Source organism: Dama dama, chromosome 4 (genome assembly GCF_033118175.1).
Source record: "Dama dama isolate Ldn47 chromosome 4, ASM3311817v1, whole genome shotgun sequence".
In the NCBI taxonomy this organism is placed as follows: Eukaryota; Metazoa; Chordata; class Mammalia; order Artiodactyla; family Cervidae; genus Dama; species Dama dama.
In genome coordinates, this window is record NC_083684.1 from 68,279,682 (window position 1) to 68,295,771 (window position 16,090).

The window sequence follows — 16,090 nt, forward strand, 5'->3', positions numbered from 1 at the left end:
GAAGTGGAGACTGGGCTCTTCATCCCTCCTTCCTATGTTGCTTGGTCTCCCTTTCCCTCTTTGGTGCTTACATATTTCAAGCCCTTCTGTCAAACCCTGCCTATGACAGTATTTTGGTTCTAAGTTCTCACCATTCCCTCTGGTTGCTGAGGCTCTGGGTACAAAACTTGCAGAGCCTTGGGACAGGACGTTGCCGTCACGGGGGACTGTCCTCCAACTGCACCTCTGCTCTGACTCCTCAGACCAGTGGGTTGGCAGTGGTGCAGCTTGGAATTTTTCCCAGTTCTCAGTGACAAGGTTGTGAATAATTTCCAAGTGGATTTTTTCTATTATTGTTACTATGGTTCTTCATTTTGAAATAAAATTCTGAATGTACATATGTAACATCACAGGCTTGGTTTTGTGTGTGTGTAAAGGGGGATCTTCCTCTGTAATAACAAATCAGCTTTAAACACCGTGTGGCTGCTCAGTATTTGTTGTAACCTAAATAAGTTTCTTATATGAGAGTTTTGTACAAATGAAAATAGCCATACTCGTTCATTATGCACAGATGAAATGGAAAAGCCTTAGTGCGTTGCCTTGCATACTTCATAAATTGTGTTGCTTGCTTTCAAAAAAAAAAGAAAGAAATAATAGTAACCATTCCCCTTATACAGGGTTTGTGATGTAAACACTGATGTCAGTGTCCTGTATACTGTTGACCCTCTGTATCTGCGGACTCCTTCTCTGTGGACACGGGGATGACATAAGGGACTTGAGGACCCCCAGATTGTTATACTTCAGAGACGACCGTGAAAGGTTGTTGCTGAACGATAAGACGCAGGATTCTTGGCCTCAGGAGGAGACGAATTCATTCCGGGGCCAGAGACGAGGCTGGATCGCTCAGAGCTTTTGTGTAATAAAGTTTTATTAAAGTATAAAGGAGATAGAGAAAGCTTCTGACATAGGCATCAGAAGGGGGCCGAAAGAGTACCCGCCTCCTACTCTTTAGCTGAAAGTTATATAGTCACTCACAGTCTGTTAATGAAAAGAAAGGACTGTCTTAGAATTTAGAATGGCACCAGATAATTCATCCCTGGCCATAAAACGATTGACTTGAATCTTGTAGAAGGGCAGATTACCACCAAATAGTTTTATTTACATAGATTAGGGGAACAATATCTGAGTAAGTAGATTGGGCCATTTGGCGGAACTTACAGAGTCTGGGGTAAATTAACATAGTTTAAGACAAACATTTCCATAAGAAAAAGAAATGTATTGCTTGACTCAAGGTTTGAGAATAGTTAGCTTCAGGTGAAACCAGGTGTCATGGCAACACAGCATTTTAAGAGAAACCTCCTTTTAAATTTGTATAGAGAAGAAAAAAAAATATCACTGGTTTGTTTCCTCCTGCCACTTAAGAGAGATAAAAATGTCGGGCACTGGCAGCCTATTTCCTCTGTTTGGAGACCCCTGGCCTTCCTGCCTGTTACCCTCTCCACTGTATGGTGACTTATATTAATTACCATCAGATTTGCTCTAACACACAATTGTGGGTTGTGAAGCTGGCTCTATTATTTACCATGGCAGCAATTTAGGAAATGGTAGTAGCATACTACAGAGCATAAAGTTTGCCATCTTAAAAATGTTTGTGTCCATTTCAGTAATGTGGCCCATTTTGATGCAGCATGTTTTGCCCCCCTCAATCCTCTTACACTTCCATAACTTTGAAATGTTTTCAAAGTTTCATTTGCGTTTGTAGAAACCAAAGCTCAGAGATGGAGAACTTGCCCAATATATCCTTTTATCACCTGCCCCTCACAACTCCATTGTCCTGTGGAATTGAACTGGCAGGGCCGAGGTCAGATGACATTCTTGATGGCTTTATGCCTTGTTTCTTCTGCAGAACAGAACCTCCTCAATTATGTCTAGGATGCTGCGTCAGTATGTTAGACAGTTTGCTCAGAAACTACCCCACAGGCAGCTGCTGGAATCCCTAGAGGAGTCTAAGAGACCGGAAGCTCATCTGAACACCTTGACCTGCTGGCCTTGGGTGTGGGCAGAACACTGGGAGCTGGCGTGTACATCCTCACTGGTGCAGTGGCCCTGTCTGTCACTGGACCAAAGATCACCATTTCCTTCTTGGTGGCTGGCCTGTCTTCTGAGATGTCTGGGCTCTGCTATGCTGAGTTTGGGGCCCAGGTACCTCACTCTGGTTCTGCACATCTCTACAGCTACATCACCATGGGTCAACTGTGTGCCTTCATTACTGGCTGGAACCTAATACTGTCCTTTGCCATTAGTGAGATGATGGATCAGGGGGAGTTGTGGGTTTAAGATCAGGAAACAAGGAGGCGGGATATAGTTCTTCACTCTTCACTCATTCATGAGAACCCTGTTATGCACCTTGTGGGGTAAAGAGGATAACAGTGGCAGGAAACTCCCACCATGTCATTCTATTCAACTCTATCCTGCTTTCTTTAAATGATGGACCAAGAACCCAGGGGTCAGGGAACTGTAAGCAGTGTGTGAGAAGCAGGCTTGTCCTATGGGCTCATCCTTTCACCATTTCAAAGTCTTTGTTTGACTGCTGCCTTCAGGGAATTTTCCCTTATATCTGGTTTTAAATTTTCTACTCTCTTTCCAGTTCTCCTGGTCCCAATTTCCTGTGACATCTTCTTGCATAACATTGATCTCCTCCTAGCATATTAAACAGCTGACCTATTTTGTGAAGGCTTCCCAGGTGGTGCAGTGGTAAAGAATCTGCCTGCCAGTGCAAAAGACAAAAGAGACATGGGTTCCATCCCTGGGAGGGAAGATCCCCTGGAATAGGAAATGGCAACCCACTCTAGTATTCTTGCCTGGGAAATCCCATGGACAGAGAAGTCTGGAGGGCGACAGGCCATGGGGTCACAATGAATCAGACAAGACAGAGCATGCACACACGTGCACTCACATTCACACTCACACACACACACAACTTTGTGAACCATCTGGGTTTTCCCATCCCAACCCTTGAAAAGAATCTCTTTGTGATTTGGTATTTTGTTTGGGTTCCCTCCCTCCAAAAAATATAGCCCATGGCTGTATTAGGAACCTACTTATGTTTGTCAATGAATATTCCCTCTGCCACTGCAGACACCACCACTGTAGCCCGAGTCTGGAGCTACACCTTTGACAGCCTCATTGGGAACCACATCTCTCAGGTGTTACAGGAAACTTTCTCTCCGTATATGCCCTCTTTCCTGGCCATATACCCAGACTTTTTTACCCTGGGCCTGGTGCTTCTGGTCACCAGTGAGTCAGGGGTCAGAGATAGAATGGGAAGAGCAGAGTATGGAGGGGGAGCTGAGGTGGGAAAGGCTTGGGTGGCAGAATGGTAGGGGATTAGGGTTGGAATGGCCTCTGATGTGAGAGGCAGAAAGGCAAGACACAGACCATTGTTTCCCATTCTTGGCATCATTGACAATTTGGGTTGGATCACTCATAGGTGTCAGTTCAGTTCAGTTCAGTCACTCAGTCGTGTCTGACTCTTTGCGACCCCATGAATCACAGCACGCCAGGCCTCCCTGTCCATCACCAACTCCCGGAGTTTACTCAAACTCACGTCCATTGAGTCGGTGATGCCATCCAGCCATTTCATCCTCTATCATACCATTCTCCTCCTGCTCCCAATCCCTCCCAGCATCAGGGTCTTTTCCAATGAGTCAACTCTTTGCATGAGGTGATCAAAGTGTTGGAGTTTCAGCCTCAGCATCAGTCCTTCCAATGAACACCCAGGACTGATCTCCTTCAGAATGGACTGGTTGGATCTCCGTGCAGTCCAAGCGACTCAAGAGTCTTCTCCTACACCACAGTTCAAAAGCATCAATTTTTTGGTGCTCAGCTTTCTTCACAGTCCAACTCTCACATCCATACATGACCACGGGAAAAACCATAACCTTGACCAGACGGACCTTCTTTGGCAAGGTAATGTCTCTGCTTTTTAATATGCTATCTAGGTTGGTCAAAACATCCCTTCCAAGGAATAAGCGTCTTTTAATTTCATGGCTGCAGTCACCATCTGCAGTGATTTTGGAGCCCAAAAAAATAAAGTCTGTCACTGTTTCCACTGTCTCCCCATCTATTTCCCATGAGGTGATGGGACCGGATGCTATGATCTTAGTTTTCTGAATGTTGAGCATGAAGCCAACTTTTTCACTCTCCTCTTTCACTTTCATCAAGAAGCTCTTTAGTTCCTCTTCACTTTCTGCCATAAGGGTGGTGTCATCTGCATATCTGAGGTTATTGATATTTCTCCCAGCAATCTTGATTCCAGCTTCTGCTTCTTCCAGCCCAGCGTTTCTCATGATGTACTCTACATATAAGTTAAATAAGCAGGGTGACAATATATAGCCTTGACGTACTCCTTTTCCTATTTGGAACCAGTCTGTTGTTCCATGTCCAGTTCTAACTGTTTCTTCCTCACCTGCATACAGGTTTCTCAAGAGGCAGGTCAGGTGATCTGGTATTCCCATCTCCTCCAGAATTTTCCACAGTTTATTGTGATCCACACAGTCGACGGCTTTGGCATAGTCAATAAAGCAGAAATAGATGTTTTTCTGGAATTCTCTTGCTTTTTTGATGATGCAGCAGATATTGACAATTTGATCTCTGGTTCCTCTGCCTTTTCTAAAACCAGCTTGAACATCTGGAAGTTCTCGGTTCATGTATTGCTGAAGCCTGGCTTGGTGAATTTTGAGCATTACTTTAGTAGCGTGTGAGATGAGTGCAATTGTGTGGTAGTTTGAGCATTCTTTGAGATTGCCTTTCTTGGGGATTGGAATGAAAATGGACCTTTTCCAGTCCTGTGGCCACTGCTGAGTTTTCCAAATTTGCTGGCATATTGAGTGCAGCACTTTCACAGCATCATCTTTCAGGATTTGAAATAGTTCAACTGGAATTCCATCACATCCACCAGCTTTGTTTGTAGTGATGCTTTCTAAGGCCCACTTGACTTCACATTCCAGGATGTTTGGCTCTAGGTGAGTGACATTACTTTGCCAACAAAGGTCCATCTAGTCAAAGCTATGTTTTTCCCAGTAGTCATGTGTGGATGTGAGAGCTGGGCCACAAAGAAAGTTGAGTGGTGAAGAATATGAACTGTGGTGTTGGAGAAGACTCTTGAGAGCCCCTTGGACTGCAAGGAGATCCAACCAGGTCATCCTAAAGGAAATCAATCCTGAATTTTCATTGAAAGGAGTCATTCTGAAGCTGAAGCTCCAATACTTTTGCCACCTGATGCAAAGAACTGACTGACCCATTGGAAAAGACTAATGCTGGGAAAAATTGAAGGCAGGAGGAGAAGGAGATGACAGAGCATGAATGGTTGGATGGCATCACCGACTCAATGGACATCAGTTTAAGCAAGCTCCAGGAGTTGGTGATGGACAGGGAGGCCTGGAATCCTGCAGTCCATGCGGTCACAAAGAGTTGGACACAACTGAGCCAGTGAACTGAACAGCTGAGATCACTTAAAGTACTGCACATGTGCATCATGACGTACTCACCTGGTCATGGGCTACTGTGTGCAGGACACATGTAAGAGCTTCACCGTGAAAGCCCTGGTTGCTGCTGCATTAGGGCCACACGGCAGCAACATCATGGTTATGTTACATGAGGTTATGTTATGGCTCCATTTTACCTACGTTATGGTTATGGCTGCTGCACCAGACAGGAAAGAGGCTGTGTTATGGCTGCCATGCCAGCCAGGAGAGAATAAATGTGTCTGCAGTTTCTACAATTCCTCACATCTCCTTCCAGCTTCTTAGCTTGCACCTTACCTACCGTGGGTTCAGCAAACAGTGTGAACAGTGAGACAACTGGTGTCATGAATAGGATCGGCAATACACCCTCCTCCAGTGGATCTTGCCGACCCAGGGAATGAACCCGAGTCTCTTGTGTCTCCTGCATTGCAGGCAGATTCTTTACCACTGAGCCACCAACGAAGACCCCCCCACACACAAGAGTGTTCTCAGGTCATGTGCAGACTGTGGGAAGCTGAGAGGTGTAAGAGGACTGGGAGGGAGCAGGGTTTGAGTGGCATCCCCAGATTTACAGTCCTTTCTGACTAAGGTCTACGATGATCAAAAGAATTCAAGTAGACACGAAAATAAACAATCTCTAGTGGAATAGGAATGTTTTACTTGAACCAAAATGAGTTCGAGGGGACAGACTCGGAATTAGCTCTGACTAACTGCTCCATTAAAGCATGGTTTTCAGCACAGTCTTATCCTCATCCAAACAAAAAACATACAGAAATATAACAGGGTACATTCCTTCAAGATTTCAAGGACAGACTTAGTACATAGGGAGACTACAGGACCCTGGTGTCTGGGCAGGGAGCCTTATCTTCCAGGGAGTGTTAGCATGAATGCCATAAGAAGGGAATTATCATCCTTATCTTCAAAACAGATGCCCTTTACCTCAGTGGTTAAAGAAGATGTCCTGTGAGGGTCTGACAGGCTGTCTTAGTTCACACACAGTTCAGGCTGAACCGTGTACAAGACAAATTGAGTTCCCCATTCCTCAATATGTGAACCTTTTCTCTATCACAAACAGATAAAAATCTTAGAACTATATGATCCAGCAATTCTACTTCTGAGGCTACACCCAAGAGAATTGAAGACACACTCTGGAAGAGATATTTTTACACTCCTGTTCATAACAGCATTTTTCACAATAAATAAAGCATGAAAGCATCCCAAGTGCTCATTGATCAAAAAAATGGATAAGCCAATGTGGTATGTGCCTACAATAAAGTATTCTTCAGCATTAAAAAAGGAAGGGGACTCTAACACATGCTACAACATGGACGAACCTAGTAAATATTCTACCAAGTAAAATAAGCCTTACAGGAAAGCACTAATATTATTTGATTCTACTGAAATGAAGTCACTCTAGTGGTCAGGTCATAGAGACAGAATGGTAATTACCAAGAACTGGGAAAGGAGAAAAGGGGGTTTTTGTTGAGTGGGTAGAATTTCAGTTTTGCCAGAAGAAAAAGTCCTGGTTTGTTTGCACAAAAAAATGAATCTATTTAACTTGACTGAAAAGTGAAAGTCGCTGAGTCATGTCTGACTCTTTACTATCCCATGGACTGTATAGTCCATGGAATTCTCTAGGCCAGAGTACTGGAGTGTGTAGCTGTTCCCTTTTCCAGGGATTCCCAACCCAGGTATTGAACCCAGGTCTCCTGCATAGAAGGCAGATTCTTTACCAGCTGAGCCATCAGGGAAGCCCTACGTGACTGATCCGCACACTTAAAATGATTAAACTAGTCAATTTTATGTTATGTGTCTTTTAACACACACACATACACACACACACACACACACACACACAAACCATCTTGGAACCACCCCCTGAGGGTAACCACAGAAAAGTCAGTGCTGATAGCAACACGGCAGATGCTCCCCGCCCACCCAGCCCCATCTCCACCCCAACAACCCAGGGGTAAGGACTGTCTTCTGTGCTCAGGACTCCCTGCTTCAGTTTTTAGAGATGTCTCAGCTCCAGCCCTGCACATCTTAACCTCAGCCTCCCTGACTGACCCAGTTCCCCAGGCTCTGCTCCAAGGATCCAGTAAGTCTCAGGTCAACCTCTTCTGTAGGAGACTGGGAGCTGAGTTCACATCCTCTCAAAGAGACCTCTGCAACCCCAGGGTGCAGAGGGTCAGCCTGGCTCCAGCCTGAGGGAGGAGAGACCCATTTTCTAGATGAAAACAGGAGCTGGGACCTGTCTGTGTTTGTGTGAGAAGAGGTGGGATTTCGGAAGTTAGATCAAGTCTGCAGGCTGTGACTCTTTTTTGAGTGGTGCTCAAACAATAGTGAAAATTTCCCTTATACAGGGTTTGTGATGTGAATACTGATGTGAATCTCCTGTATACTGTTGATCCTCCATATCTGTGGGTTCCTCCTCTGTGGATACAGGGATAACATAAGTGACTTGAGATTCCTCAGGTTTTGGTGACTGCAGAGATGACTGTATGGTGATTTATATTAAGTTACCATGAGGTTTGCTACAACCCTCTGTGAAGCAACTCTGTGAAGTTGGCTCTGTTATTTACCATGGCAGCAATTTAGGAAAACAGGACTAAATACCACAGAGCACAAAATTTGCCATCTTAAAATATTTTAAGCATCCAGTTCAGTACTGTGGCACATTTTGATGCAACAGGTTTTCTTCTCCTCAATCCTCTTACACTTCCAGTAACTTTGAAACATATTAAAAGTCTTCCCTGAGTTTAACAATCCAAAGCTCAGACATGGAAGACTTGCTCAATGTGCCTTTTGACCAACTGCTCCTAATCACTCCATTGCTCTGTGGAATTGGGCTCCCAGGGCCAATGACAGATAGACCTTCTTGATGGCTTTGTGTATTACTTTCTCAGCAGATTGTAACATGTCAGCTACGTCTAGGATGCTGCATCAGTATGTTCGCCAATTTGGTCAGAAGCTGGTCCACAGGCGGCCGCTGGAGGCCAGAGCAGAGTCTGAGAGTCCCGAAGCTCATCTGAACACCCTCGACCTGGTGTCCTTGGGTGTGGGCAGAACGCTGGGGGCTGGCGTGTACATCCTGGTTGGTGCAGTGGCCAAAGTGAGAGCTGGACCAGCGACCGTCATCTGCTTCCTGGTGGCCGGCCTGTCCTGCGTGTTGTCCGGGCTCTGCTATGCAGAGTTTGGGGCCCGGGTACCAGGCTCCAGTTCTGCATATCTCTACAGCTACATCACCATGGGACAACTCTGCGCCTTCATCACTGGCTGGAACCTCATCCTGTCCTTGGTCATCGGTGAGAGGATGGATCAAAAGAGAGTGTGGGGCTTAAGATCAGGTTCTAGGAGGTGGGGTTTAGGTCTTCACTCTTTCACGAGAATTTGATTATTCACCTTGTAGGGGGAAGTGGATAATAGTGGCAGGAAAACTCCACAACTTCATTGTTCTCAGCTCTCCCCTGCTTTCCTTAAATGATGGCCCAAGAACCCCCAAGGAAAGGGGACTCTAGGCAGTGGCTGAGAGGCAGGCATGACCCGCAGGCTCATCCCCTCACCATACTGAAGGCTCAGCTCAACTGTTTCTTTCATGGAATTTTCCTTTACACCTGGATTTAAAATTTCAATCCACACCTTCCAGCCCTCCTGGTCCCAACTTTCTGTTACTTTTTCTTACATAACATTAATCTCCCCCTAGCATATTAAATAGTTGATCTATTGTGTGAATCGTCTGGGTCTTCCCATGCCAACCCATGAAAAGAAACTCTTTGAGGTCAGGTATTATTTTGTTTGGGTTCCTCCAGAAAAATGTAGCCCACAGCCCATACTCAGTTCAGTTCAGTCGCTTAGTCGTGTCCGACTCTTCGCGACCCCATGAGTCGCAGCACGCCAGGCCTCCCTGTCCATCACCAACTCCTGGAGTCCACCCAAACCTACATCCATCGAGTCAATGATGCCATCCAGCCATCTCATCCTCCATCATCCCCTTCTCCTCCTGCCCTCAATCTTTCCCAGCATCAGGGTCTTTTCCAATGAGTCAGCTCTTCGCATCAGGTGGCCAAAGGATTGGAGTTTCAGCTTCAACATCAGTCCTTCCAATGAACACCCAGGACTGATCTCCTTTAGGATGGACTGGCTGGGTCTCCTTGTAGTCCAAGGCCCATACTAGAAATCAGTTTATGTTTGTCAATGGATGTTCCTTCCTCTGCCACTGCAGGCACCGCCTGTATAGCCCGGGGCTGGAGCTCCGCCTTGGACAGCCTGATTGGGAACCACATCTCTCAGGGGTTACAGGGAACTCTCTCTCTGCAAGTGCCCTACTTCCTGCCCACATATGCAGACTTCGTCGCCCTGGGCCTGGTGCTGCTGCTCACAGGTGAGAGGGGGTGATTGGACGGGAAGAGTGGGGTGCAGAGCAGAAGCTCAGGAAGGAAAGGCTTGGGGTAGCAAAATGATGGAGAATGAGGACTGGAAAATAGGGTCTCTGATATGAAAGACAAGAAGGCAAGACATAAAGAGTTATTTCCCATTCTTGGTACCTCTGACAGTTGGGGCTTGATCATTTATAGGCGTGGGGGTGTGCAATTTGGGTCTTTTAAAAGTACTCATCACTCATTGGATGTTGAGTAGCACCTGTGAACTTTACGCAATAGATGCCAGTGACACACACCTCCTAAACTGTGAAAATCATGATGTCCCCAGACATTGTCAAATGTCACTTGGCATACAAAGTCAACCCAGATGAGAATCATTTATTAAGACTTTATTGAGACCTTACAAAGATGTGTTTTTAATTGAGAGGAAAATAACATAGCATAAAATTAAACATACTATTTTCCCCAGCTTTATTGAGCTATAAATGCAACACTATACAAATTTAAGCTGATGTTTGATAGATTTGGATTTAACATGACAATTTGGTAGAGGTATATATTGTGAGATGATTGTCACAGTAAGAAATTAACCACCTTAAAGTGTACAGTTCAGTGGTACTTAGTACATCCAGAATGTTGGGTAACAGTCACCTTCATCTGGTTCCAAATATATTTATCACCCCGAAAGGAGACACCTACCCACTTAGCAATCACTGTCCATTCGTCCACCACCACCACTGACTCCATTACCCCTGACAACCACTAGTTTGCTTTCTGTGACTATGGATTTGGCTGTTTTGGATGTCTCATATTCCATCTTTCCCACAGGAGTACTTGTCCTGGGAGCTCGTGAGTCAACCCTAGTTAACAAAGTGTTCACGGTCATCAATCTTTTGGTCCTCAGCTTCATCATCCTCTCTGGCTTCATTAAAGGAGACCTGTGCAACTGGGAGCTCACAGAACAGGACTACAAACTGAACACATCTGGATCCCCTGACACCTATAGTTTGGAACGGTACTCTTGGCAGTAGCAATGCTTGGGGGAGGTGGTGCAGAGCTGGAGATATGGTGGAGAATAAAAGACCGGGGCTTCCCTCGTGGCTCAGTCGTAAAGAATCTGCCTGCCAATGCCAGAGACCTGAGTTCGATCCCTGGGTTGGGAAGATCCCCTGGAGAAGGAAATGGCAACCCACTCTGGTATTCTTGCTTGGGATATCCTATGGACAGAGGAGCTTAGAGGGCTACAGTTCAGGGGGTTGCAAAAGAGTAGGACATGACTTAGTGACAAAACAACAAAGAGACCTGGGCTGATGGATCCAGGGGATGAGGGTCCAGGATTCGTGGTATTAAGGGAAGAGTCCAGTAGAGATGGCTCAACACATCTCACCCATGTCCTTCCTCATTCCTTTTCTCACCATAGCTTGGACCCTCTGGGTTCTGGAGGGTTCATGCCCTTTGGCTTTGAAGGAATTCTCCACGGGGCAGCAACATGTTTCTACGCATTTCTTGGTTTTGATTCCATTGCCACGAGAGGTAACATGGTCACGGTGTGTCTCATCAGAGGGTTGGGCACAGTTTGGGCTGCCCTACCCCTTGGGCGTAGGGGTTGGTAGTAGGTTAGCCTGTTCTTGAAGATTCAAGAGGAAATTTGATTTTGTGCTTTCATCCCAGCATGTTTTCCCGACTCAGTATTTCCACCCTTCCTGCAGGGGAAGAAGCCCTAAATCCTCAGCATTCCATCCCCTTCAGCATCATGATTTCTCTCTTCATCTGCTTTTTGGCGTATTTTGGAGTCTCGGCGGCACTCACCCTCATGGTGCCCTACTACCAGATTCAGCCCAAGAGTCCTTTGCCGCAGGCTTTTCTCCTTGTTGGTTGGAACCCGGCCAGATATATCATGGCTGTTGGCACCCTCTGTGCTCTTACCTCCAGGTCAGTGTCTTGGTTTTCTCCCCAAGGAAGGGGAGAGAGTGTCTTGGTTTTTTCTACTGTCAGATGCTCGGGTATCCCAGCCCTTGGGATTGAGAGACAAGAGAGAAAGACATCTTACCCCATGTAGACAAGGGAGTGGATGCCCTGGTCTCTCCTGCTTCTTCATGCCTTCTCACATGTCCCCATTTCCTCTCCCAGCCTCCTGGGTACCATGTTCACCATGCCTCGGTTGATCTATGCAATGGCAGAAGACGGGCTCATTTTCCGGGGACTTGCCCGGATCTATGATTGCACAGGCACCCCCATCATGGCCATCATGGCATCTGGAAACATTGCAGGTGAATAAAAAGAACCTACTCCTTCTCTGAATCAACTTCCCAAACTTGCAGCGGTTACTCACTCTCTCCCCTCCCCACCTTGTCTATGCTGTCACTTCAGCGGTCATGGCATTATTCTTTGAGCTCACGGATCTTGTGGATCTCGTATCTGTTGGGACCCTGCTTGCTTATTCCATGGTGGTTTTTGCTGTGCTTGTTCTCGGGTGAGACCCCACTACACCTTGACTGGGGACTTTGGGCTCTAGGAGTTTGATGGGGGGGGGGGGGGTGGTAATCATCCTCTGCCTTCATGCTGCTTTCTAAATGTCCCTGTCCACTTAGCTGGGAATAGATAGACTAGATTGTCCAATGTTGGATGAGTAGGAGGTGCTGTTATTATTGCTGTAACACCTCTAATTCAGATACCAGCCAGATCAGATCTTAAGCAAGAAGGAGAAAACAGAAGACAAAATTGAGATGAAGTCTGAAGTTGAAGGAAGTCCTTTGGACTATGGACCTGAAGCAGGAACCTCAAACATTCTAAAGAGTCTGTGGTTCCCTCCCAGCACCATCCCCACCCGGAAATCTGGGCAGATTGTCTATGGATGTGCCTCCCTGCTTGGTGAGCAGTGGGGTTTCTTTTTGATGGTATTCTCAAGTTGGCAGGGTAGGGTGGAAATGTATCTTTTTCATTGATGAGGACACGGAGATAATGGCCCTTCCTGATGTGGGCAGCCTGGGGAGGGGTGTGACCCGAGGTCCTGACGTCTTTGTCTTCTGGAGTCCAGCCTGTTCTCCTTCACCTTGACCCCTGCAGTTCTCCTGCTGACCATCCTGAGCCTGATCCTGGCCCAGTGGCCCAGCCAGGTGTTCTCTGGAGACCCCGTGCTCACAACAGTGGCTGTGCTGCTGCTGCTGCTCATCACTGGGGTCACAGTCATCATCTGGAGGCAGCCCCAGGACCCCACTGATCTTTATTTTAAGGTAGGTGACCTTATGTGCCCAAAATGTCCACCTTTAGTTTATGAAGTCTGCATGCTTTGAGGTCTAAACATCCTTCACTGGACCAGGGAAGAAGGGGAGTTACTGAAACCACTGGACTCTTCCCTAATCCACACTCAGTGCTTTACAAATCCAATCTAAGAGGCACTGAACACATCCCCAGTAATAATGGAGTCTCCCACCCACATGGGGTAGGGTCTCCCTTTCAGACGTCTGGGCTGTGTTCTGGATGAACTGACTCTGCCCACAGGTCCCTGCTCTGCCTGTCCTCCCACTGGTGAGCATCTTTGTGAACGTTTACCTGATGATGCAGATGACCTCTGGGACCTGGGTCCTATTTGGCATCTGGGAAGCGATTGGTAAGAGGCTTCCTTGGAGAATAGGACCCCTTGAGTAACTGAACCTAATCCTTTTCCTACCACCTCTCCCTAAACTGTGTCAGACGCCATGATAGGAGGCCTGTTGGACATTTATAAGGGGGGAGAGCACCTACTTTCCCTTCCCATCATCTCATTTCCCTACTAGGATTTGTCATATACTTTGGATATGGGATCCGACACAGCCTGGAGGAGAACAATGAGCAACAGCCACCAGCCTCCACCTCCCAGACTCTTGACAAAGACACCCCTGGTGCTGGGTCATCCTAACCATAGGAAGCAGATGCTGCATGGAATCCCTCCATGCCCTGGAGGGTCTGCTCGTTCAAGGACACTCCGAGCCTTTACGGAGTATGAATGTGGGATGCATTTACAGCCATGAATTTTTTGCCAATGGACAAAGCGACTTTAAATACTGCATGGGTTTTTTTTTTTTTTTGGCTGCAGAGCATACCTTGTGGGAACTTAGTTCCCCGACCAGAGAATGAACCCCAGGGCCACAGGACTGAAATCACCAGGTCCTAATCACTGGACCTCTAGGGAATTCCTAAAGTTGTACAATTTTCATGTAAGCTTTTTAAAATATCATATGTATACAGAAAAGTACATGCTTCATAAGTGTGCAGCAAGACACATTTTTACCAGGAAATTACCACAATGTAATCAGCAACCAGAGGAAGAAATAAAAATATTAATCTGCACATAGGAAACAACTACTCAGCCATAAAAAAAAAAAAAAAAGACCTAAGCTCTCCACTACAGCGTAAGCCACTCCATTACATCTTGTGTGGTTGACTTTTTTTAAAAAACATTTGAAATATTTTACATCAACTATTTCAATTTTTATATAAGTTAATCTAACAGCCCACCACTACATCTAAGTTCCATTATGAAGGTGTGTGCCCAGTGTTTCAGCGTGTGGGTCACCTGATGCAGCTCAGAATCTAGTCAGCCCTTCACCAGTACCCGCGTCCCTGCTTCACCAGTACCCCCATCCCTGCTTCACCCCTCCACTTCCTGGTCCAGGTTTTCTTTCATGAGGAGCAGAGCTCCTGGCCTCCTAGATCAAGTATCACTTCTCTGCCTGTGCACTCAGCTCTCCCAGCAAACAGAGCTCCTTGAAGAAGGGGACCAAGTCACATCCCCTTTATCCTCTTCCATCCCTTTGTGCAAGGCTGGATGCAGGCATGAGGCTCATTAAATGCTTTTGTTGCTTGAATTCACATCAGAGAGGTTAAGCTCCCCTTCTCCTGATTGGGGTCCAGCTGGGCTTGGGGTCTCCCCACACCGGTGTGTCTCAGATCATGTGAAGACTATGGGGAGTCAGGTAGTATCAGAGAGACTGGGAGGGAGCAGGGTTTGAGTGGGGTCCCCAGTTTTATAGCCCTATCTTCCCAGGGTCCTTGATGATCATATGAATTCAAGTGTCTGTGAAAATAATCACTATAATGGGAATAAACAAGAGTTTTATTTGAGCCAAAATGAGTATGACAGTCTGGGAGACAAACTCTCAGATAGCTCTGGGGAATTGCTCCAACTGAAGGACAGTTTCCAGCATCATATTATACTTCATCCAAACAAAGAACACACATCAAACTGACAGGGTGTATTCCATCCAGATTTCCAAAGAGACAGACTGAGTACATAGACAGTGAGGCAACGAACTGCATGCTGGTGTCTGGGAAGGGAACATTATCTTCCAGGGAACGTTAACAGGGACGCCATGAGAAGGGAGTTACTCATTCTTATCTTCAAAACAGATGTTCTTTACCTCAACGGTTAAAGAAGATGAGCTGTGAGGGTCTGACAGGCTGTTTTAATTCACACAAAGTTCCAGCTGAACCGTGTATAAGTCAAATTGACTTCCTCATATTTCAATATGTCAACATTTTCTCCATCACAAGCAGGTAAAAATCTTAGATCCACATGATCCAGCAATTCTACCTCAGAGGATGTACCCAGAAAAGTTGAAACCACACTCTGGAAGAGACGTTTGTACACCCATGTTCGTAGCAGCATTTCTCACAATAAAACATGAAAGCAAACCAAGTGCCCCTTGATCAAAGCATGGCTAAGCCCATGTGGTCTGTGCCCACAATAGCATGTTCTTCAGCATTAAAAAGGAACGGGATTTTAGCACATGCTACAACATGGATCCTAGCGGACATTCTTCTAAGTAAAATGAGCCTGTCAGGAAAGGACATGTATTGTCTCATCCCACTGAAATGAACAACCTGGAGTTGTCAGAGTCATAGAGACAGAAAGTAGAAGGGTGATTGCCAGAAACTGGGAATGGAGAAAGGACGGAATTTTGTTGAATCGGTACAGAGTTTCAGTTTTGCCAAATGGAAAAAGTCCTGGAGTTCAGTTGCACAAAAATGTGAATGTATTTAATGCGACTGAACTGCCACTTAAAATGATTAAACTAGTCAATTTTATATTATGTGTATTTTACCACACACAAAAAATTTTGGAACCTCCCCTGAGGGTAACCACAGAGGAGTCAAGCTGATAGCAACACGGCAGATGCTCCCCGCCCGCCCAGCCCCATCTCCACCCCAACAACCCAGGGGTGAGGG

General features: G+C 46.1%; 1 protein-coding gene across 1 annotated transcript; it reads left to right on the forward strand.

The window, feature by feature from the left end:
- The first annotated feature begins 8,439 nt into the window (after positions 1–8,439).
- Positions 8,440–13,781, forward strand: LOC133055215 (cationic amino acid transporter 3-like). The gene is made up of 11 exons (XM_061140643.1): positions 8,440–8,809; positions 9,727–9,885; positions 10,712–10,898; positions 11,304–11,416; positions 11,593–11,815; positions 12,014–12,153; positions 12,254–12,356; positions 12,555–12,754; positions 12,950–13,116; positions 13,385–13,493; positions 13,660–13,781. The coding sequence occupies exons 1-11, from the start codon at positions 8,440–8,442 to the stop codon at positions 13,779–13,781; spliced, it is 1,893 nt and encodes a 630-aa protein (XP_060996626.1).
- The last annotated feature ends 2,309 nt before the right edge of the window (positions 13,782–16,090 follow it).